This window comes from Lynx rufus, unplaced genomic scaffold (genome assembly GCF_022079265.1).
Source record: "Lynx rufus isolate CCGP_SWC_20201006 ecotype Redwood Valley unplaced genomic scaffold, mLynRuf1.p SCAF_1, whole genome shotgun sequence".
Lineage (NCBI taxonomy): Eukaryota > Metazoa > Chordata > Mammalia > Carnivora > Felidae > Lynx > Lynx rufus.
In genome coordinates this window covers 52158211-52182678 of record NW_025814823.1, presented here as the reverse complement: position 1 = coordinate 52182678, position 24468 = coordinate 52158211, and the positions used below count along the sequence as shown (strand labels likewise).

General features: G+C 40.7%; 1 protein-coding gene across 1 annotated transcript; it reads left to right on the top strand.

The window, feature by feature from the left end:
- Positions 1-901: 901 nt before the first annotated feature.
- EDNRB (endothelin receptor type B) lies at positions 902-24468 on the top strand. Its single transcript, XM_047080908.1, has 7 exons — positions 902-1582; positions 17261-17373; positions 17508-17712; positions 19313-19462; positions 19865-19998; positions 20529-20637; positions 22080-24468. The coding sequence occupies exons 1-7, from the start codon at positions 1103-1105 to the stop codon at positions 22212-22214; spliced, it is 1326 nt and encodes a 441-aa protein (XP_046936864.1). The 5' UTR covers positions 902-1102; the 3' UTR covers positions 22215-24468.

Below are 24468 nucleotides of genomic sequence, written 5' to 3'. Positions count from 1 at the left end.
GGAGGAGTCTGGCGGTGATTGATGGGGAAAGGACGAATGAATAAAAGTACTTGTCTCGGGACGGCAGAGACCTCGAGCAACTGTGGAGGCTACTTGGTCTGGCATTCCCTAGGCGTTTCCTCAGAGCCGGACCGCTCGGCCCTGAAGGGAGGCGTGCTCGCCCCCTAGAGCGGGCTGGAACCGACCTGCGAGCCGAGCGTCCCGGGAAGGAGGTCCCCGCTCATCGCTTTGCTCCCGGTGCTTCCCATTCGCGAGGTAAACATTCTGGCTTGGTGTTGAGTTAAAATTAGTGATTGAACCTTGTCCTGGGACCTCAGCTTGGGTTGGGAGTTTGGGGATATCTACTTTTAAATCTAATTAAAGAAAAAAAAAAGGACGCATAGATACAATGAATTAAAATGAGGTTGGAGTAAAGGAGAGCAAATAAAAGTTTGAAGCCACTTAGAGGGGACAGACGCTTCGAAGTTCATGCTGACACTCCCCCAAGTCGGACGAGTCGTGTGGGTCAGCCGGCGCACTCCGGCGGGCGCCGGGGCGATCCAAGCGCAGGCGGCTGGGGAGTAGCGGCTTCCACCGCCCGGAGGAGTCTTGACGACGTTCAGACACCGGGTGTCCGCGTTCCCTGCGGAGCAAAATGCAGAGGTTGGCATATGCCCTTGGCCTCTGGGTGCCTTGATCCCCCTAGTCCCCACGCACCCTTAGCCAGAACGTCTGTGCTTCCCCGGGACGCACCAAAGAGCTCAAAGCTAAGCCCTAGACACCCAGCCTTCTCTCTCTGGCACACCCCTTCCAGAATGCCCCGCCCCACTGCGAGTCACTTATCCCCCGGGGGATCGCAAGGGAGGAAAAAAGCACAGGGAAAGCTGGTTCGGGAAGGACAGTCGAGCGACTCAGGAGTGTCACGCGCGCCGGTTTAGCACTGGCGCGCAAACTTGAGTTACATTTGCGCGCGGACGCTCGCCGCGCGGCTGCGCTCTGCGCTAGCGGTTTGCAGGGGCGTGGCTGGGGTAGCTGCCCCAAGCTTCCAGTCTTTCTTCCCTGCGGTTCTCCAGACTCACAGCTGCAGAGCGGCCACCCGACGCCCACTGGAGCAGGCAGCAGCATGCGGCCGCCGCCAAGCTTGCGCGGACGCGCCCTGCTGGCGCTGGTCATCGCCTGCGGCGTGGCGGGGGTCCTGGGAGAAGAGAGGGGATTCCCATCGACCAGGGCCACTCTGCCACTTCCGGGACCCGGAGAGATAATGACGCCCCCCGCCGAGGTTTCCTGGCCGAAGGATGCCAACGCCAGCGTGCCGTCGACTTCTGCACCCCCGCAGATGCCTAAAGCAGGGAGAACAACCGGAGCCCGGCCACGCTCGCCTCCTCCGTGCGAGAGATCCATTGAGATCAAGGAGACTTTCAAGTATATCAACACGGTGGTGTCCTGTCTAGTGTTCGTGCTGGGCATCATCGGGAATTCCACACTGCTGAGAATCATTTACAAGAACAAGTGCATGCGAAACGGCCCTAATATCTTGATAGCCAGCCTGGCTCTGGGAGACCTGCTACACATCATCATTGACATCCCCATCACTGTCTACAAGGTAAAGGGCCAATTTTGACGGGAGGGTGCCTAGGTAGGAGGAGGAAGACGGAAGAGCCTTTGGGGGATGCTTACTCTAGAAGATCCATAGCCTCCTAAAAGTCAGCTAGCATTGGAAACAAATTCCCTACTGGTCTTCAGTAACCTTAGGCTAAGCCTCCAGCAAGTGTAATCCCCACACCAGCAGGATCAGCATCACTTGGGAGGGAACATGTTAGAAAAGACATTTTATGGTCCCACCTCAGACCTACTGATTTCAGAAACTCTGAGATAGAGCCTAGTAGTATGTATTTTTAACAAGCCCTCCATGTGATGAGGATGAACTGTAAACTCTGAGAACCACTGGTCCTGAAGTATTTAGTCCCTAAGCCTAGCTCACTGGGCCCACTGTCTCTAAAAAAAAAAAAAAAAAAAATGTGGTCCACAGATTGGCAGGACCGATATCACCAGAGAGCCTGTTAGAACTGCAACTCCGGCCGAGACTTACAAAAGCAGAATCCGCATCTTTAGATACCTGGGCGATTCATATGCAAGCTAACCTTGGGAGGCATTTTTGTGGAGGGCCCTAAAAGTAGAGGAGCTGGAATTGGGTTTTTTAGGAAACAAATGGGCTAGAAGAAAGAGACCAGATTAGAGAGTACACCAACACGCTTCACCTGCTGTGAATGACTGCACTGCACCTGCTCTTTAGTGCATGTCTACAGCGGGCCAAGCCCTGGAAAGGATGGGTTACTTCCCTTCACTACTTTTGACAGCCCGCAAGTAGGTATTTCTCCATTTTACAGATGATCGACAAGATGTTCGAAGCCTCACAGTTAGTAAGAGATGGAGGTGGGATTCAAGCCCCAATCTGTCAGGTCCAAAGTACAAGCTGTACCCCCATCGATTACCTTGAGAACAAACCAAAGAGCACTCAGCGTGAAGTCTCTAAATGGTTTCAGCTGCTAACGTTGATTGTGATTACCACAGGGAACCGGGCACAGAGAGCTAGGGCAGGACATAAACCCCCGCACTATTTGACTCCAGGTTGTTTTGGAACTCTAGACACATCCCGACATCTCTGGGCCTTAGTTTCCTCAACTCTACAATGAGGCTGTTAGTGCCCAGCTACTGGGGTATTGTGGTGTTAAGGAAAAGAGCCTGGGTGAAAGAGCCAGAAAATTTTTAAAGCCCATGCAAGGATCTAAAACTCTGCTTACCCATCATGATCAGCAGTAGAAAGTCACACATAAGAACAGAACCAAAGTGTAAGGGAAAGGGAATGTGCTTTGGGAATTTGCCTGAAACTAATCCAGGGCTCAGTACAGGGGGGAAAATGTGGCATGGAGGCTGAGAAGGGGTGATAGGGGATGTTTTGATCTTTGTGGCAGGAAGCACCATAAGACATGCCTTTAATCCTAATCCAAATAACCATACTTTAAGGGAATTCTAGCAATTTCTGAAGTTTAGATATAGGATTCGGATTAAGATCCAGGCTCTGGAAGGAAACACTCCCACAAATGCGGGATAAATAGAAGAAATCCTAAAATGCTGCATGGCAACTTATTCTCATGAAGTCTGAGTGTTTCCTGGGAGAGGTGCAATCGAAAATGGTCCCTTAGATGCAGTCACAGTTCTGTTGGAGCCAGAAGTGATGCACTTACTTCTTAAGCAGCCCCAACGACCAACTCTTACTGTTCCAATTTGACAAAAGAATTTCAATTCAATTCATCAAAACTAACTTGAGAAACTGTAGAGTGGATGTTGCAAAATATTTAAATGAGTGAAATAAAAAGCCATCTGAAAAGGGAGATTACAATCCAGTTTTGCTAGGCTTGCATAGAATTGTGTCAAAGGTCTCCTTGGGGAGGACTTTCTTACTTTCTTACTTTCTCTGATCACATGATTACATTTGATAAACCAGAGAATATCTGACTCGCGGGGTGGGGGGCGTGGAAGGCACACAGTTTTTACTTTCATTTCAGTTTTCTTTATGATTTCCCTAGGAAATTGCATCATTTTGCCTGAAGCCATTCAATCTGTTAAAACTGTGCTTTTACTTCTGAAGTAAACAGACAGTCATTACAAATCTGGCCCCCCACTCATCAATACTGGTCATAAACACATCCATCACAAAGAATAAGGTCCCATTGCCAAGTTTGCCAACGTGGAATGCTACATACTAGCTTTTAGTTTATTTTTATCTTGCGTGTAAACATGTGTCGCTTGAAGCATAATATAATAATAATGGCTGCCATTTATTATGCACTAGGTTCTTGGTCAGTATCACTAAATCATTGCAGCAAACCCCAGGGAGGAGGTACTGTTGTCATCCCTGTTTTACAGGAAAACTCCGTGTTGGACAGGTGAGGAAGTAACTTGCCCAATGTCGCACCACTGGACAGTGGTGAAACTACGGCTTTGACCCGGGCCATCTGGGCCCTAGAACCCAGAAGGTTCTAAGTCTTCCTAGACCTGGGGCCTTCCCTGTCCCTCTGCACTGAGTGAGCTCAGACCCAGCATTCCCTTCTCTCGCATGCAGTATTCTTAGAACCTCATTTGCATGCCCTGGTGGGATTACAGGACACACTGCCACACGGCAGGGTACTTGGTAAACATTTCCAGCTTTAATCTGAGTCATGTGAAGATTTCTATCTCCTGAAATTCCCCTTCAGATGATCTGTAGTACATAATATGGATAATATCACTGTTATTTTAAAGGCTTTATTTTACAAAAAACACCCAATTCAGACTAGTTAAAAGCCATTTATTCTCCTAAATAATTGTGATGCCATATAAGTAAGTTATTTTTTTTTTTTTTTGAAAAAGAGAGAAACATAGGGCACAAGTGAGCAAGGGTCAGACAGAGAGACAGAGAGAGAGAGAAGCGGGGCTCACCAGAAGCAGGGCTCAAGCTCACCCGAAGTGAGGTTCGTGCTCCCCTGAGGTGGGACTCAAACTCACAAACTGTGAGATCATGACCCGAGTCAACGTCAGATGCTTAACCAACTGAGCCACCCAGGCGCCCAACCATATAAGTAAGTTTTTAAAAATGCATTTAGAACCTCAGCATAATCAGGTATTATACTTAACACAAAGTAATTTAAGTGAATTATGAATGCCATTTAAACTTATCCTAAACTGGGAGACTTTAATCTCTAAACCAATGATTTCTAAATTTTTTTTATGTTTATTTATTTTTAAGAGAGAGAGACAGAGAGACAGAGAGACAGAGCACAAGCAGGGGAGGGGAAGAGAGAGAGGAAGACACAGAATCCAAAGCAGGCTCCAGGCTCTGAGCTGTAGACACAGAACCCGACATGGGGCTTGAACTCACGAACCCTGAGATCATGACCTGAGCTGAAGTCGGACGCTTAACCAACTGAGCCACCCAGGCACCCCTAAACTAATGATCTCTAATTTTGTTTTTGTGGGATATTACAATTATCTTTCAGAATCCATTTAATTGTATATATTATATACAATTGACATATATTATAATTAATAAGATATAATTATAATATGTTAAAATGCAAAAAAATGTCATTCATGCATACACACACACAACATTTACAATTTCATAGAGCCCACGTAACCCATCTGTTGGCACACCCAAGGGACATCAATGTGAATCTATTACATTAATCTGGAGTTCAGTAAATCTAGCATTCAAAAAAGTTGACAAACCCCAAAATGTCATAGTCTCTGATACTGCTGTAGAATGGGACAGGACTTCACAGGGAGGTGCTGACAACCCTTAGGATATACATCTGTTCTACCTCAAGAGACTAGGTCTCTGGAAACTTTCAGGTAGAATCAGTCCTCTCACCAGGTATCCTATGGCTGAGAGGAAATCCTATGATGAAGGCCACAGAGGTATCATAGGAAACCCAGACAAAGGAAACTGTTGAAGTACTTCACATATGCATATTCATGTAAATATGCTGAAAAGAAGAGTCTGGTTTATCCTTCGCAGCAGTGTCTGCTAAGGCTCTAACATGTTACATTATGTAAGTCCATCCAGATGAAAATGGAAAAGGCAGTCATCCAAAGCGAATATTTAAAAGTATGTATGTATCTTTATATCTCTGTGCAACAGGTGTATACACATATAAACACATATAAATAGACAGGTAAATAGCATTTGGCACAGTGCCTGGCACCTAGTAAGAAAAAAATAAATGTGTGTGTGTGTGTGTGTGTGTGTGTGTATAAGAATGAAAATTTGGGCTTTTTTTTTCAGCTTTGCCATTATAAACGTGACTACAAGTAATAGATTCATACAAATGGCTTTGCACACATGTGTGACTATATCTGAAAATTTCTAGAACTACAATTACTAAATCAAAGGGTATGTGCATTTGTGATTTTGATAGATATCTCTATTTTATGCCCCAAAGTTATGGTTGTACTCTTAGTTTGGGTCACTATTTTATATAACATCTCCATACAGATATACATGTATTAATGTCTATCTCTAGTATATACATGGATCACCATGCCAATATTTACATGGTCTATATACATGTACCTGAACCAAAAGCCAGTATTTATAAGTATATGATGTGAGGATGAATCTCTTCTTACTCACAGGCTAGTTGTGTCCTTCCTTGTATAGACTGCGGTGAATGGGGTAACCGATATGTCTGTTGCCTATGAGAACCTATCTGACTAGTAAGTTGCGGTAGCACTGATGTCAAAGCTGTCCCAACTGTGTACAGCTGTGTACAAACTGTGTACAAACAGCAAGCTGTGTACAAACAGCAAAGCAGGGGTATACTTCTGGATGCCGTGAAGGTTTTATGTTGTTGGTGGCTGATTGGTTGGTTAGTTCGTTTGACTTCGTTTGGTTTGGCAGTGATATTTAACAAAGGTTGGTGGCAAGTTCAAGTTAAAATTTACTTAACTTCTTTTAACTTCTCAAGCAACTAAAAATTCTTGAGCAAATAATGAGTTTTTAAACTATCTCTGGGTTTCATTTAACAATTTCACTCTCAGTGCTATATGGGCATGGGTAACTGAGCTAATACGGTTAATTCTCAAATGTAACTTCCTTTATGTGTAAGCAAACTGCATTTGCAAACGAATCTGCTTGTGAACTGGAAGACAGGTTATCGGTATGGACATTGGTTTGATAAGGATCCACGTGTAATCAGATGTCCAGCGGTGGTGGAGTGCCTTTGAATGGCTTTGCTGTTAAGATTTCGTAAGCTACTATTAGAGGCAATGAGCCTGCCTTCATAGTTCTGAAAGGCAAAATCGCTGATCTTTAATGTTTAACTAGTTAAGGTAGGGTATACCTGACATTTAAATGCTGGCATGTAAAAATGTGGAGTTGCTTCACTGAACCTACAAATGAGTTTTGAGTGAAGTGACCTTGTCAGGTAATCAGACATTTTCTGCTTATGACACCCTATCTTTCTGAACAAACTTACCTTCCTCACTTCCAAACTTAGACTACTTCTAGTAATTAACAAGTTTATGTGCAATTGACTAGTTTCATAGTTATAAGTAAAAGTTAGTGGAACTCCATCAGATTTAACTTTTGAAGTCATAATTTTCTGATCGGTAAGTGGAGGTTCATGCACATAGAGCAACATAAGAAGTAAAAGTATCATTGGATAGGGGAGTCTGATTTCTTCCAAGATAATAACACTCCTCATCTCCAGTTAAGTAACTGAGATATTTTACTAACATTTTATAATATTTAGAGATATTCTAGTGGCAGAAGCTCTTTGAACCCAAAGTGGAACCTAGATATGTTGAGATTCATTTATTTAAGGCAAAAAAAAAAAAAAAAAAAGAAAAAAAATTAAGGAGCACCGATTAAGCACATGTAAAGTGTTAGCTTTTAAAAAGTATTAATAGGCTATTAGCTCTGAATGACCTAGAATCAACTAACAGATAAAACTAATACCCCAACACCCTCCTAGTGTCGTGCCTGCAACAGTCAGTACCAGACAGATGCTTGTGGACAAAAGATGTTACACATAAAACATAAGGACAGTGGGACTTTGATAATCATAATTTTTATAACTGTTCAGATGAAAAAGAAGGGTGAAGTTGTTCCTCTTCCTGTATGAGAACATTGGCCATAGTTACATAATAGGTCAATAGCATAATTCAAATAATCCAGAAACTCAAGAGTTCACATTCCCAATTTATTGTTACACACGTGGATTCCTGTGACAAAATGGTTGGCAAACTCTTGGCCTTGGACAATGAAAGATTCGCTAGGTTAACTCTACGGTCCTTGCGTTTGCTTTTGATCTGCCACTGGCCACTCCATAAATCCAAGCCTCTTAAAATGTCACGGCAATGTTACTTTCAATATGCCCAGGCTTATCTATCAAAGGCTCAACATTTTTTCTTTGCTCACTTTAAATGAGTTGTTCAGGATGAAGATATTTCCATAGGTATACAAGAGGATGACATAGCCAAGACCCTGTTGTCTCAAGGCCAGGGAGCCACGTGCTTCATTTTGCAAAGAAAAACCATATAAGGTGATCTCTGTGTGGCTAATATGCTATAGTTGATTATTTTTAGAGAAACATGCCAAATGCTAATAAATGATTAAGTGCTTCAAAGGGTGTTGACAGATAAAGCCTGAGCTTAAATAAGATTCAAGATGTAATTTATGATGTGAAACAATCTCTTTCAAGACTTTGACGAGGTTGGTTACATTTGGGAGGCAGCTGAGTGTGGTATGTCGGGTACACCTTACCCAACAACTTCTCTAATTTTAGACTTCTGTCCTTTCCTCTTGCCAGTGCTTTTATTTTAGAGATTGATTACTTCTCTTTCCCCCTATAGACCCTCTGGGGAAAAGGTAAATGAAGAAAATAGCCCAAGTGTGGTGGTAGAAGAGCAAGAAAGAGGCTCATGCTTGAGTCAGAAATTTATTAGCAAAGTTGACAGAGAATTTGTCGAGCAATTCTCTGTCCCTAAGACTCACAGCCACTTTCATGCCCCCTGATTTGTGTCCTCTCTCTACTTCTGTCCTCTTTAGCTCAATTGTAGTTTCCAGAAAGGAGGAAAACTATCCTCTGGATGTTTATGTTGTACATATCTTTCTTCCCCGTCGCTCAGTGTTTTCAAATTATTTTAAAGGGCTTTGAGATTGCATGGTAATCAAATGTCTTCTCATAGTAGCTTACCAGTGTCCCAAAGATATTTTCTGGATAGAATTAGGTTTAGGTAAGACATGAGATGATTTAATAAGATTTGTTGACTTCATGAAGTTTCAGAGTCTCTTTCTGAGCCGTGAGACCATCTGCTTGTAATTCTGACATTTTTCACGTGTCACAGTGATCATAGAAGATACAGTTCAACTACATGAATCAAAAAATCTACTAGGTCTGTAAACAGCATTTCTTAATGCTCTTAGTTGGACTCTTCAGAATATGTAACATGTCAGTGAGTTTTTAAGCACAAACTGTGGATTATTCTTAAATTCGAATAATAGGAGAGTAGCAATCTATGTATTGACCTGTTACAGACTTGGAAATAGATTTCATTGTAACACCAGCAGAGAATATATTTAAAGTAAACTTAAATTTCTCCTAAGATATATTTTTTTAATCTTTTCTTTTTGCTTCTGGAGATTTTGTTTCAGGAAACTCCATTCACCTTCATGGAGTCAATGTTGTATTTAAGCAAGTCATAGGAATGTTTCCAGAGCAGGAAAAACCCTCTGTTCTGCGGGTGTGCACGCAACAGATTCTTGGAGACAGAACCTCTGTCTCGCCCAACTCCAGGGGGCATTGTTCACACTGTGGTCTGTTGAAGTGTCACCCCTGGGGTTATGCTGGCATTATTTCTGACCCACATTTTTCTAATCCTCACGACCTAATTTTTAGGTGATTAAGTGCATTTTAATGGATGCAGAATGGAACTTGTAATTGATACCTGTCCCCAAGGGCACAGGTACGACATACGTCAAGAAAATATTTTCTGTGTACCTGACCAGCAGCTTACCTTAAATTCTGTCCATACGTACGATTAAAAAAGAAATGAAAATCCCTTAATAAGCGTGCTCTATCTTTAAAATGCCAGTTCAAATGCAGAAAAATTCTTATCTGCTGCAGGAAACAGAGATAAAAGCAGAAGAATACACCCTTTCCCAAAGCTGTGAAACACAACCACTCCATTATTTCCCTCTTTTGACTCTCACTGTAAAAACATTTCTATAATACCAGTCATTTGAAAGAAATGTTCACACTTCATCACAGCCGTCTGGCAAAGTAACCCTGGTTGTTGTTGTAAATACATTGCTCACCCAGCCTTTTAAACAATCATGTCCTACAGCATCTCCATGCTTAGGCAGCCATCTCCACCAAATTTACAACTAAAGCTCCTGGTAGGATCCCATTAGATATTGAGAAACAGTAAGTTCTGTTTTATGTCAGTCATTTCCTTGGCAGCTTTGAGTAGGAGCGACAGGATGGGAGAGGAACTTTTGCTTTTCACTTTTTCTAGCCTATTTGGAAGGCGGAACTCCAAAAAGAGAAGAGCCAACCATCACCCGGCAATCCCTCAGGGCCCTGGCTCCATGTGTCAAGAAGACCTGATCCTCTGGAAAGAGGAAGGAAGGGCATGGAATAGACAATACAAAAACAAACAAACAAACAAACAAACAATAAATGCGTAGCCATCTCAGTTCTCTAAAGACTTTGTTCCAAACATGAGAACTGAAAGTTCATGACAATAGTTTTATCATAAGATTTCTGCCTTATGATTGCATTCATGCATTCATCCATTGCACACTCATTCACTGTTAATCAACAGGCATTTAATGAGTGACCACTGTGTGCCAGGCACTATGCTGGACGTTAAAAATGTGATAGAGTATTCTGAAACAAGTAAACAGTTAAAACTCAGTATATACTCTTGATTTAAAAAATAAGAAAAGAAAATAGTATATAAGGTTAATGAAGCGATTGGACATTTATTAGTGCAAGACGGTTAACTTTCAAATTCCCTGACTTTATGGGGCTTAATTCCTTTGGGCATTAACAGTGGTATGTATTAACAGGGTTTTCTCCATTTAATTTCTCAGGAATGTGATTTTTAATTAAAAAGAGAAATGAAAAATGTAAATCTCCCAGTTGGAGAGATTTTGTAGGAATCATTAACAATACTTATAAAAAGAGGATATTTATTTCCTATTCATGCTATTTATCCTTTTAGAAATTAAGAAAAAATATATAATATAAAAATAATTGTTAAATGTAATAGAAAAATAATGTATTTGTATTTTTTCTAAATTTTTTTTTACACTTACTTATTTTTGAGAGACAGAGAGAGACAAAGCACAAGTGGGGGAGGGGCAGAGAGAGAAGGAGACACAGAATCCGAAGCAGGCAGCCCGATGCAGGGCTCGAACCCACAAACCATGAGATCGTGACCTGAGCCGAAGTCAGACGCTCAACCGACTGAGCCACCCAGGTGCCCCTGTATGCTATTGCCTTTTTTTCTTTCATAAACAGCCATTCCAACATAAAGTTATGCAGTTATGGTCATCCTTGAGTAGAAATCTTATAATCAGTACGATCACGTCTTTTTTCAGTCTAGTGTTGATTTACTTATTTGTTTTTATTCATACAAAAGAAACGTTCTCGGGAAGCAGTGTAAACCATAAGGGAAGGGGATGAGCACAAGCGTGGGCTATCATGTGTCGAATGGACACCACGCTGTAGGACCTAACAGTTTTGTCAAGAGCTCTTGGTTGGTTGAGTCATCGCAATATGAAAACCAGAAACAGTTATGGGAGTAATTTCTAACTGGTTCACATTTAATTAGTGGTAGGTAATATATATTCAAACTTACTTTTAAGCAGAACCTAGACATTTAATTCCTGTGACAGGGACCAAGAAACAATATAGAACTCTAACATTGATTTTGCAATTAGAGACTTGTCTGATTGCGTGCTTGATTTGTTTTCAGTATTCAGATCTTGCCCTTAAGTTATCTAATTGAATGGAGTGAAGTCCAAAGAAAAAACTCAACATGAGGAATAAGAATGTGTTATTGCTGGGTTTAAAGTTAGAATTACTTCCTCTTGCAATAAAAAGAATCAATTTCCCCTACAAGAGGAAAGCTATATTGTTGGACTTCAAATTAGGTGTTGGATGTCAGGATTTTTGTCAACGAAGAGTGAAATAATTAATTTCCAGTTATCATAAAAATCTATAAGAACATTCTTCCACTGAAATTTAAAGATGGCACCTTGGTTGAGAGTGATGTTTGTTTTTAAACTTTAGTAAATCTTCCCTCACTTCCACTTGGGGTTTTGTTCACCGTTAAGCAAGGGGTTGATGTCTTTGCATTTTACATAAGCTCCCGGCACTAAATTGCCCAAGACTTACCGGAAGCCATTAAGACCAAGATGAGCGTCAGAAGTGGGCATGGTTTCTGCCACTGGGTAGCTGGCTTCTCAGAGTCTCCACAAAGCCTTCTGGTTGGAGAGAGGCAGGGGTTGCCAAAGTCACCCTTCTCATTACAAAATAACAGAAGTGACAGTGGGCACTTTGTCTCTCATCTTTTGTGGCCTTCCAGGACCAGCAGCATTCGGGCCTGAATTGAAAGCCTGCAAAGCTAAAAAAGCTGATGAAGGTTAATGCTCCCTGGTTTGCAGTTCCTTTCCCTTTGGAAGGGTAGATTAGAAAATTGTAAGCCCTCAGTTATGATTCGGTTTCTGACTATCTCTGTGTCGAACGTGAAGAGAACGGTTACAATTTTCAGTTTGTGTTTCCCTATCCCCCGTGATAACTTGGGTCAGAGGTTGAGCTGCAGGCCTCCCAGTGGTATGAAGAACAATCCTCCAATTTCTGGGCTGAGCCAAAAACAATAGTAACCTCAAAACAGGGCCTGGATTCAGTACAGGGCTCCTTTCCATTGGCCAGACTTCTTTCCCTTCAGTGGCCTGGACGCTCATTCATCTTGATTCATCTGATGCCTGCACCTAGGTGATCCTAATATTTGCATATCTGGAAATAGTTTGAGGCAAATAAGATATTTGGAAATATGTTAATTTTTGGATATTATGTGAATGAAATGGCTACGTGCTTAAGAGATTTTATTTTGCATCTAGATATTTTTACCATTGACACATAGGTATGGGTCAAAATGCGAATATCGATTTAATTCTAAACAATCTTTTTTCTATGGTCGGTTTCTCCAAAACGCTATATAGACTCTAAAATCAGACCATGTGGGTTCAAACGTGGATCGGTTACTTCAGTGAGTAATAAACCAAGTTACCAGGACAAGTAACCAAGTGAGTAAAGCAAGGACAGATATATTACTTGTCAAATGATGAATAGTAAATAACCCCAAAACTTAGTGGCTTGAAACAAGAAACTTTTATTATCTCACACCTTGTCTGTGGCTCTAGAATTCAGGAACCGCTTAGCTGGGTGCTTCTGGTCCAGTGTCTCTCATGAGGGTGCAGTCAAGGTATTTGCCAAGGGCTTCAGTTTTCTGAAGATTTGCCTAAAGCTGGAGGAATCTCTCATTCATACAGCTGGTAAATTTGTGCTAGTCTCACCTTTTTTTCTTTTCTTTCTTTTTTTTTTTTAACGTTTACGTATTCTCGAGAGAGAGACAGAGACAGAGTGTGAGTGGGGGAGGGTCCGAGAGAGGGGGAGACACAGAATCGGAAGCAGGCTCCAGGCTCCGAGCTGTCAGCACAGAGCCCGATGCGGGGCTCCAACTCACAAACTGTGAGGTCATGACCTGAGCCGAAGTCGGATGCTTAACCGACTGAGCCACCCAGGTGCCCCCGGCAAATTTTTGCTAGTCGTTTTCAGGAGGCCTACGTTCTTGCCATGCTGGCCTGCCCACAGACACTTGGGTGTCCTCCTGACATGGCACCTGGTCTCCTGAGAATGAGTGATCCACCAGACCACAAGGAGAAAGCCATATGCCTTTTGTGACTAGTCTCCGACATCACACATCATCCCTTTCACCACATTCTGTTCGTAGAAAGCAAATTGTTAAAGCCAACCCTCATTCAAGGAAAGGGAAACGAGGCTTCTTCACCTTGTGAAGGGAGGAGCAGCAAAGAATTTGTGGACGTATTTAAAACCAACACAGTATGTTAATAACCTTCTAAGTGCCTCAGTTTTCTTATCCGTAAAATGGGGATCAGTAGTACTATGTCCTAGGATTTCTTCAGAGATGTCAACAATATGGTATGTGCAAAGTGCTTAGAATAATGCCTAACCCATTTGCAAGTGCCACAGAACTGTTAGTTTTGTTTTCTTTCTTTTTTTTTTCCCCCTGATACCTCTAAGAGCAATCAGAATTAGAAATAGTGTCTGGATAATTCATAAGAAGCTGGTCTGGTAGAGTCCTTGGAACTGGTTGGAACTTTTTTATTCTTTTTTTTTTTTTTTCCAACGTTTATTTATTTATTTTTTTTGGGACAGAGAGAGACAGAGCATGAACGGGGGAGGGGCAGAGAGAGAGGGAGACACAGAATCGGAAACAGGCTCCAGGCTCCGAGCCATCAGCCCAGAGCCTGACGCGGGGCTCGAACTCACGGACCGTGAGATCGTGACCTGAGCTGAAGTCGGACGCTTAACCGACTGCGCCACCCAGGCGCCCCGGAACTTTTTTATTCTTATGTTTCCAAGGGCAATTGGCGGTTCCTTTCAAGTATCTTAAGTTCATAGCCGGTTCAGACCTAAGGCATCCTGAGTCTGATGAATGAGTCTGAATGGCTCCATCATTCATGTGACAAACCTCTTAGTTCCCTGACTCCTCGTGTCTTATATCCAAACCATAACAAATCCTCCCGGCTCCACCTTCAAATATAAAAATATATCTGGTCTGCAACCCATTTGTTCAGCCCCAGGTTACCACCGGGTCCAGCTGACCACAATCTCTCATCAAAGCTTCCTTTCTCGACCCCACATTCTATTCTACATTGAGCATCCACACGGATCTTTTTACTTATTTTTATTTTTTTAATGTTTACTTATTTTTGAGAGGGAGAGCACAAGCAGGGAGGGGCCGAGAGAAAGAGGGAAACAGAATCCCAAGCAAGCTCACACTGTCAGCACAGAGCTTGATGTGGGGCTCAAACTCACGAACTGTGAGATCACGACCTGAGCCCAAATCAAGAATCAGACGCTTAACTGAGCCACCCAGGCTCCCCTGACAGTGATCTTCTTCAACCATAAATAAGACCATGCCATTTCCCTGTTTAAAAACGGACAATGTACTTCCTCAAAAATTATTCAGACGACTCCTTCTACAACATCATCTCTTAGACACTTGGCCTGGGTCTTAATAGACTTCTTTGTGTAAGGTCAGCACACTAGGCTTATTTTCTTACGCCGAGACCTTTGCACTTGCTCCTTCCTCTACCCTGAATACACTTTGCATGGCTTACTTTCTTACTGTAGTCAGATCCCTTACTCATATGTTGCCTCTTCAGAAAGATGTTGCTTGAGAAGCTTATCAAGAAATTATTCCAAATCCCACTATACCCTCTTCATATAATGGCAATTACCATATGACACCATATTAAATATTTGTGTGCGTTTTTTTTATATGCCTCCTTCACTAGCCTGTAATCTCTAGGAGAGCAGGGAGTTTGCCTTATTCACTGATATGCACCCTGTACTCAGAATGGTGCCTGGCATATAGTGAATGCTCAATAAATGCTTATTGAATGAATGAATGAATGAATGAATGAATGAACAAGCAGAATTCTGACCCAATTGACTAATCCAGAAGTCACAAGTAGTCTGATCTACAGATATATTTTTTTGATACAATGTTATTTGACAGTGTTTTTTAAAAATGTGAGTTAGGGGCGCCTGGGTGGCTCAGTCGGTTAAGTGTCCGACTTTGGCTTAGGTCATGATTTCGCGGTTCGTGAGTTCAAGCCCCGCGTTGGGCTCTGTGCTGACAGCTCAGAGCCTGGAGCCTGTTTCAGATTCTGTGTCTCCCTCTCTCTCTCACCCTCCCCTGTTCATGCTCTGTCTCTCTCTGTCTCAAAAATAAATAAACGTTAAAAAACAAATTTTAAAATGAGTTAAAAACTTTTATAATTATGAGGTTTTATATAAAAATTCAATTTTTTTTAGTTAAAATCAAGAGTTGTGTTTTGTTGTTGGTTTTTAATGTGGGATTCCTTGGCAGAAATCATATCATGGTCTTTAAGCAGCTTCCCCTTTTAGATGGGATTTACCCCACACCCTACCACTCTCTATTATCTTCCTGACACCAATGACTTCTTTATACCCGTCTTCTCTACCCCTCTGTGTTACCTGCCTGGCCCTGTAGATCTTCAGGACCCTAGATGAAGCATGTCTGTGGTAAGCTTGTCAACATCTGTCCTACATGTCAGAGTAACTTTTTGTATCTAACTTGGAAACGAAATTGGTCTCATGTTGGAGCTCGAAGTCGTATTCATACTAGACACACATTTCAGCCTTTGGTGCCATTTTGGAACAATCACACATCTTGACAGACTCCACAAAGAAACTTCACTAAAGTGAAAGGACAGAAAGACTCAATTGTGTTTCAAAATAGTTTTCACTTTTGGAAGATTATTTTTTAAAACATTTAAAAAAAAAAAAACATTGATTTGAAATACTTTTCTTTATTTTCAAAACCTCAGGAACATTCAATCCAGATGTTCACCTAAAGTGATTCATTAACCAATGTGGGCACACCCAGTTGTCCTAAGAAAGAAATTAACTGGTTTTCACAAGAGATGGTTGTACATCTATTGTGAAAGCCGGAAGGAGAGACATATATGTATAATAGCAAGAACTTATGTCTTTTTACTCATGGTAGAGCCAGTGCCTATATGTTTTAGGGGTTTGAATATGGCATCCACAACATGGCAGGAACTGAATTAGGCAGTTGCAGAGGCCATATTCTGCCTTATACTCTAGGGATTCAAGAGAGCAAAAACTAAGCAAAACAAACAAGTAAATGTTATAATACATGCAATAGTTGTTGACAGGTGCTATGGATAAAAAGGAAAGTCGAGGAGGGTAAGAGAGACAGGCACCTGGCTAGTTACTGTACTAATAATGGGGTTAAAGTAGGTTATGTTGAAAAGATGAGGTTTGAGCAAAATCTGAAGGAGGTAAGGGAGTTAGCCCAGTGGATCTGTGGGGAAAGAGCCTTCGAAAATAAGGAAACACCTAGAGTAAAGCCCTAACACAGCAGTGTGTCTAGGGCGTTCAAGGAGCAGTGTGCGTATTCCCGCTGAGTTTCTGGGCACTCAAGTTGACTACAGTAAAGTGGAAATATGCAAATACATATTTATCATCTGTTTTTAACATTTATCATCTATATTTTGGTTTGGCCATGACCTGAGCATGTGAGACTCCACGACAGTAGAAGAGATGTTTTCAGTGCATCACATTCAGTTTTCCAAGGGGAACTTACAAGATCGGCCCCAGTTAGCCCCATGGTGGAGTTTCGGATCCTAAGCTACTGTGTATGCATAACAAATTCTCCTGAACTGGCTGCATTTTCATTATTCCCAACCGCTCTCCTGATCCATATATCGAACACTGATGCTTTTCAAAGGAGTAATCCATGAGGAAAAGAAGAAGAACTGGAATTGGTTATCTAACTCTGCATGTTAATTACTGTCCACTAAGTAATGCAGTTCAGAGGGCACCGTGTGAAAATCTTGCTCACAGAGCTTCATGTCTTCTCAATGCAGCTGCTTGCCGAGGACTGGCCCTTTGGAGTTGAGATGTGTAAGCTGGTGCCTTTTATCCAGAAGGCCTCCGTGGGAATCACTGTGTTGAGTCTATGTGCTCTAAGTATTGACAGGTAAGAGCGTATCTTTAAGCCAGGTATATCCTGAACACTATACTAGTGATTGCTATGTTACTTAGAAACTAAACTATGTAATTCAATAAAAGCAGGCTCTGCAGCTTGACAAATAATTCTATTTTGTACTTCAGATATCGAGCCGTTGCTTCTTGGAGTCGAATTAAAGGAATCGGGGTTCCAAAATGGACAGCAGTCGAAATTGTTTTAATTTGGGTGGTCTCTGTGGTTCTGGCAGTCCCTGAAGCCGTGGGTTTTGATATGATAACCATTGACTACAAAGGACGTTACCTGCGAATCTGCTTGCTTCGTCCCACTCAGAAAACAGCCTTCATGCAGGTGAATTTTACCTTTTCCTTTCCTTTCCGTTCTTGCCTTATAAATATTTAGCTACTTTCCGCCTGATCTTCCCTTCTTGGGAAGCTATCGATTTATGACTGTCCTTGGCATAAATTAAGAGCGTAAGCCTCTGGACCGGGGGGCTAACGGTGACTAATGACCCATGCTGTGGAAAGCTAGGTCACTACTTCCACAAGAATTCCCTGGTGTTCAGGGATACAGATAAAGCAAGTTCACATGAGAGGATCGATTTGGACGTATAGCTTTTCTACTCATCTCCTCCATAAGGACTGCCAACTACTACGTATTCCTCATAAGACAACACAGCAGCCATCAGAGGGAGTGGATGGTTCAGTGAGTGATCAAGTAGGGGATGCCCGGATGTGGAAGGATTCTGAATGGCAAGCCTGCCCTCTATCTAAAGGGAAAGCTGCCATTGCAAAGAATTTTTCGTCTTGGCCATTTATTCAAGAACGTTGAGTCAGGAAATGGGGGAAAATGGCAATGCTGGTATTTGAAGACAGATCTTGAGTATAAAAGACTCTTCCCAACAGAATGGATTAAGAGGCGTTAATGCAGGTGTCACCAATGGTTATTTTCTATTTCACATATAAGAAGACTATATACAACTTTAGGGATTATATGTATCCCGGTAATTAAAAGAAAAAAGAAGTGGGGCGCCTGGGTGGCTCAGTCGGTTAAGCGTCTGAGTTTGGCTCAGGTCATGGTCTCGCGATTCATGGACTCGAGCCCCGCATCAGGCTCTGTGCTGACAGCTCAGAGCCTGGAGCCTGCTTCAGATTCTGTGTCTCCTTCTCTCTCTGCCCCTCCCCTGCTCATGCTCTGTCTGTCTCTGTCTCTCAACAGTAAATAAATGTTAAAAAAAATTTTTTTAAGAAAAAAGAAGGACATTAATGTGAAATTGAGAATGAGATTGCTATCTTCTTGTGTCTTATTAGTTAAAAGGAAAAAGTTTTCTGCATAGATTACATAAATTCTGCTCCAACACAGTTGGAAAAAAAGATAGAGCAAAAATAAAGTAAAAAAAAAAAAAAAAAAAAAAAAGGCCTAAGTCATAAGCAGCTTTGATTTTCTAATTGATAAGTGAGATTCATACATTTCTTAGCTAAATAATTAACGCAGACCTTTCCACATCTATTTTTGTCTGGGAAACACACTTGTTAACAAGTGAATGCTTCCCTTAAACACTAGGATGTCTTCACATATTCAGATGTGGTATTTCACAGAAAGAGTACCTTAAGAATGTTTTTGCTTAAGGATAATTTGCTTATGTGAAGGCAAAAATATTTGAATTACCAAATATTTTTAATTTTGCCCAACTGCCTAAATTCTTGAGCAGAATTACAGCACACTGCCTTAGAGAATTGAAATGCCCTTTAAGGAATGTTTGTTATACTTAGTATAAGTATTTAGTTATTTGTTCAGTAGATGTGGCCTGAAATATCCTATATAGTGTTTAGGAAATGTATCTACTTTAGAAGTAGATGAGTATGTTGTTGTTTTTTTTAATTTAACGTGTGGTGTAGAAGATGTTTTTTACGGAGGAATGTTAACTCATAGAATTTTCTCTTCTCCATAGTTTTACAAGACAGCTAAAGATTGGTGGCTGTTTAGTTTCTATTTCTGCTTGCCATTGGCCATCACTGCATTTTTTTATACGCTGATGACCTGTGAAATGTTGAGAAAGAAGAGTGGCATGCAGATTGCTTTAAATGACCACTTAAAGCAGGTAAGAAAATAGAAATATGTGCTGACTCACGATTATAACTATGAATAAGAAAATTATTACAATGACAACAAATTAAAATTATTATACACTAGACCATACTTCCTTTCTCTTGCTTCCAGTATTTTTGAAAATACAAAGAATATTTTTTATATTATCTATCGAGAGATAATTCTGTTCTACGTAATCTAAAAAGATCTAGAAAGATCCATTACCTTTTTAAGGTGAATCTCGAGTCACTTTACTTCTAATTCACATCAACTATTCGACTTAAAGCTTGATGTTCTGAATTTGTACAAATGCCACTGGCTTTTTGTAAACAATATTAAATATTCTGTTTGGGAAGTGGGGACACTGTGATTATCTGAGTCCTCTATTTAGTCCCTGACTATGGTTTTATTACAGAGACGGGAAGTGGCCAAAACGGTCTTTTGCCTGGTCCTCGTCTTTGCCCTGTGCTGGCTTCCCCTTCACCTCAGCAGGATTTTGAAGCTCACTCTTTATGATCAGAATGATCCTAATAGATGTGAACTTTTGAGGTAAGAAAAGTAAACTAGACCGATTTTTGTAGGTAAACGCCATTCAGAAGTTTTTTCCCACTGGTCCCTTGCAGAGACAGAGTACCATTTTGCTAGTCTTGAGGGAGCAGTTACGATTCTCACTTTTCCCCCTTCACTCCTGTTGTAGAGGAAGGAATAAAGCAGACTAATAAGAACACTGAGAATCGAGAGGCAGAGCTCTCTCCATTCGATCATAAAATGATCGAAATGTTGAGTGGGTGGCACTATTGAAAATATAAGCTCCGATTCTCCTTGGCACTTTGCAAAGCCTTCTCAGCCAGCCTCAGCACTTCCGAATGAGATTTTATTGTCAAAGTGAGAATTGGGCATGGGAGGGAGGGGCATGATGACAGAGAGAGACAGAGAGAGAGAGAGAGATCATTATGAGCAAAGACCAGTGATGAAGTCAAACTATTGTATATGAGTAATGTTTTTCCCCCAAAACTCAAGAGTTTGCAAGGAATATAGGCTTAAAGCAACAAAGACATGTTTTGGAATGTTTCTTACAGCTTTTTGTTGGTGTTGGACTACATTGGCATCAACATGGCCTCCCTGAATTCCTGCATTAATCCTATAGCTCTGTATTTGGTGAGCAAAAGATTCAAAAACTGCTTTAAGGTGAGAGTATTTCAAAATAAAAAAGCTCTTTTTTAGCCTGGCATCAAATATAACCTTTCCAAACGATTCAGATTTATATCTAAAGAGATTTAGTTAATTATTTTACAGTATTCCTTTGTGTTAGAGCACAGATAATTTTTTAAAATATGACTTCTGCTCAAAACTCACTCTACTTGATTTCTGCCTATAAATCCTCATCAACCACTCCCTTCTGCCTCAACCAATCAGTTGTACTTGGAGAAATGCTCAGAAAATTAACAAAAAGGACATGCATTGATGTCTGACAGATGTCATATGATAAGAGCTAAACATGAGTTAAATGCCTTGTTCCCATTTTCAGTAGGTTTTGGACTAAGGCAGCATGGCTTGGATTATAACTAACTTAGTATCTTCTTCATATGGGACATGAGAATAGCAAGTCTAATGGAGACATGTAATTCAGGTTCTACCTCCTCTTTGCCACCTTGCTTGTAGAGCAGAGTTGTGCTACTTGATGTGGAATACGTGTATTATTCTTCATTTGGCCACTTGCATTGTAACATCCATCCATTCATTCACTCCTTCGACAATCTAATATGAATGACATATTCCCTTCCCTTATATGGGAATGATCCATTTGTCCCTGGTAGCTCATTACTGGAAAGAACTCAGCTTCCTCAAAACATCTAAATCAGTCTTAAGTTCTTTGCCCACTCATAAGCTCATGAATTGTAGAGCTAGAAGAGAACGTTCATCAAGATCGACTCCCTCTTTTTAGAGAACAGAAAACAATGGACCTCCCAGTTCCTTATACATACAGATCCTCAGAAAGCAAACAGTATGAACAAAGTTTGGGGATTTAAAAAAAAATCCAAGAAAAGAAATCGGATGGATCAAACCGAGACATTAATGTACTTTCTAAGTTCATTGTGTGACGGTATTAAAAAGGCACACGAGCATAACACATGGCTGACAAAAACATCAATACAACATTAAATTCACTGACATAGAAATCAGGCTACAGAGTAGTACATATAGTACAATTTTATTAAGATAACACACTCATGCACACATGCACATACACGGTCGTGTGTTTATATGTATGGTGTGTGGTAATATTTCTACTTGCCTAGGAAGAAGTCTTGAGTTATATATTTATCAAATATTAAGAGAATTTCTCAAGTAAGCAAGAGTAAATATCAAGAATGAGTGCTTTTCCCTTTTAATTTTAATGAAAAGGTGAGTTTTAGTGATATACATTTCTTTCCCTGTATTTTCCAGTATAAAAAACTATCATATACTACTTGTGTAATTATATGCTGTTAAAGGGAAAAATAAGAGAGCATGGAAAGGAAGTGGCCAAGAACTCCCGATCGTGCCCAGACAGTCAGAACCCCAGAAAGTAGGAAGAGTCATGACAGTAACTGATGTGAACGGCTAACGAGTTACTTTGCTCTGTACAGTCATGCCTATGCTGCTGGTGCCAGTCATTTGAAGAAAAACAGTCCTTGGAGGAAAAGCAGTCATGCCTGAAGTTCAAAGCTAATGATCACGGATATGACAACTTCCGCTCCAGTAATAAATACAGCTCATCTTAGGAGAAGGAATAGTCACTTAATTTCATTTTCTTTATTGTGGACAGAAGTCACTAAAACAAGGAGGCGTTTGCCAAAACAAAACAACTGTGTGCTTGCACAAAACAATGTAAAAGTGTAAGAGTGATGATTTTCTTAACACTCACAGTGACCCATGACTCTCTGTGAGCTATTTATTGCCTGAGAAAACAAAAGCCTTGAGAATTAAGAAAGCCTCCTCGTGAAAGCACTTAATTTTACACAGCCAGCACTCCAGTGTAGCTCTTAATAACTTCCAGTACATTCCTGCACCGCTTAGGTTTAGGTTGAACTCACTCTGAATTCCTGTTCAAGAGGTTTATGTTTTAAATTCATGTGAATCTGATATAAAGGAAAATTGTGTCACTGTAAAATGGAATCTTTAAGTAAAGTTTAAATGGCTCAATTCAAAATTTTAAAAAATCCTTTAAAAGAACCTTTTCTTAATTCATGGTGTCAAACCATTGGCTGGACTATAAAATGTGAAAGCAAGTTTAGCTGGTGTATCTTTTTTTTTTTTCACATTAGAAACATAATTAAAGGATCAGGAGGTAGCATCAGAGAGATTGAGGTTTTTGAAAATCATTAATCTTTCTCCATTCAGATAAGGCCAAATGTCACAAAGGGAAGGAGAGAGAAGGTTTGGAATGCTTTCCCAAAAGACTGCTTTGAAGTCTCCTACTCATGTATTCTGCGAAGAAAATGCTACCTATGATTTTCTTTTAAGATTATTAAAATATTCTCCTTTCACTACTGTAGTTGAAACACTATTTGTGTATTTTGTCATCTGCAAGTACTTAGCTACAATTATAGGACATGCAGATGATTCAACAAAGGGCCAGCCCCAGCGTTTAGTACCTTTACAATGGAGAGATGCCAGTAACCACCTAAGGGACAGGACGTGAGTTGCCTGGAGCAGGGCCCACAGGGCGCAGGAGAAAGCAGGGTCCTCTCCCACCTGCTGCAGTCAAAATGGTCTCTGGCGTAGGTGTAATATGATAATTAAAACACTGTTTTTTGAAATCACACAAATTAATCAATTTAACAACTACTTGTAAAGCTTATTACTAATTTTTATATCATTTTTATAAATAACTAATAAAAAACAGTTTTTGATGTGGTGCTTTTTTGTCACATACAGGCAAAAGTGCTTTTGGGGACTGTAAGGACCTCTTTCTTTGTGCATTCTTGCCTAATTCTTTCATCTCCCCAGCAGAGCGCCTTAGGTTAACTTGGGATGATATGTGTGTGAAACTATGTACAAGAGAGAACGGAAGAGAGAGGAAATGAGGTGGGGTGGGAGGAAACCCACGGGGACGGATTCCCATTCTTAGCCTGACGTTCGTCATTGCCCCGTCACATCAATGCAAAAGGTCCTGATTCTGTTCCAGCAAAACACAGTGCAATGTTCTCAGAGTGACTGCAGGGATAAATTGGGCCCAAGAGCTTTAACTCTGTCTTAAAATATAGCAGAGTTTCTACTTTTTTTTTTTTTTTCCCTTTAGTAACCCTGGGCCACGTGCTGGAAATGAGCTAGCAATGTTGTTTTCTGCCAGCATCTAATGTGACAATACAGCAAACCAAAACCCCAAGATGTGGCCAAAAAGAAATGACAATAATTAATTCACATGCCACATGGATTCTATTTACAGATCACTCACGGTCTTGTTTATTAGTTTCTTCCCAATCACTTTCTCAGACACTTGTCAACACAAAAGACATTTCAAACTTTGGATTTTAAATTAACTTTGGATAACTAATATATTTTTTATTCCCACTTAAGTTTTAGCTCATTTTTATTACCATGTACTGAGTTTTGGTTCTTCCTCCTCACTTACATCCCAATACCCTTTCCTTTTCCATATCAGACTGTGGTCTGTAATCATCTTGCCAAATTTTGAAACCGCACGCAAAGAGTATGTACATGGACTATTTATAACGAAACTGCTTTCAGTAGCTTTTCTAAAAATGTTTGATTTGAAAATGTTAACATCTGATAAAAGTTGGTAAGAAGCAAATATGATTTCTGGACATAATTAAAACCAAGATGGCCAAAGGAATTCAGGTTGCAGCAAAACATGGGTATGCTGTAGTTAACTCTATAAAATTGTAATATAAACATGTAAAATAATTATGTATTTTGTCTTCTTGTGGTCACTTAAAGTGGCAACTACTGTAGTTGCTGATTCCTTATTATGTAAACAAAATCAATAAAAAGTTAAATTGTTTTAAAAAAAAA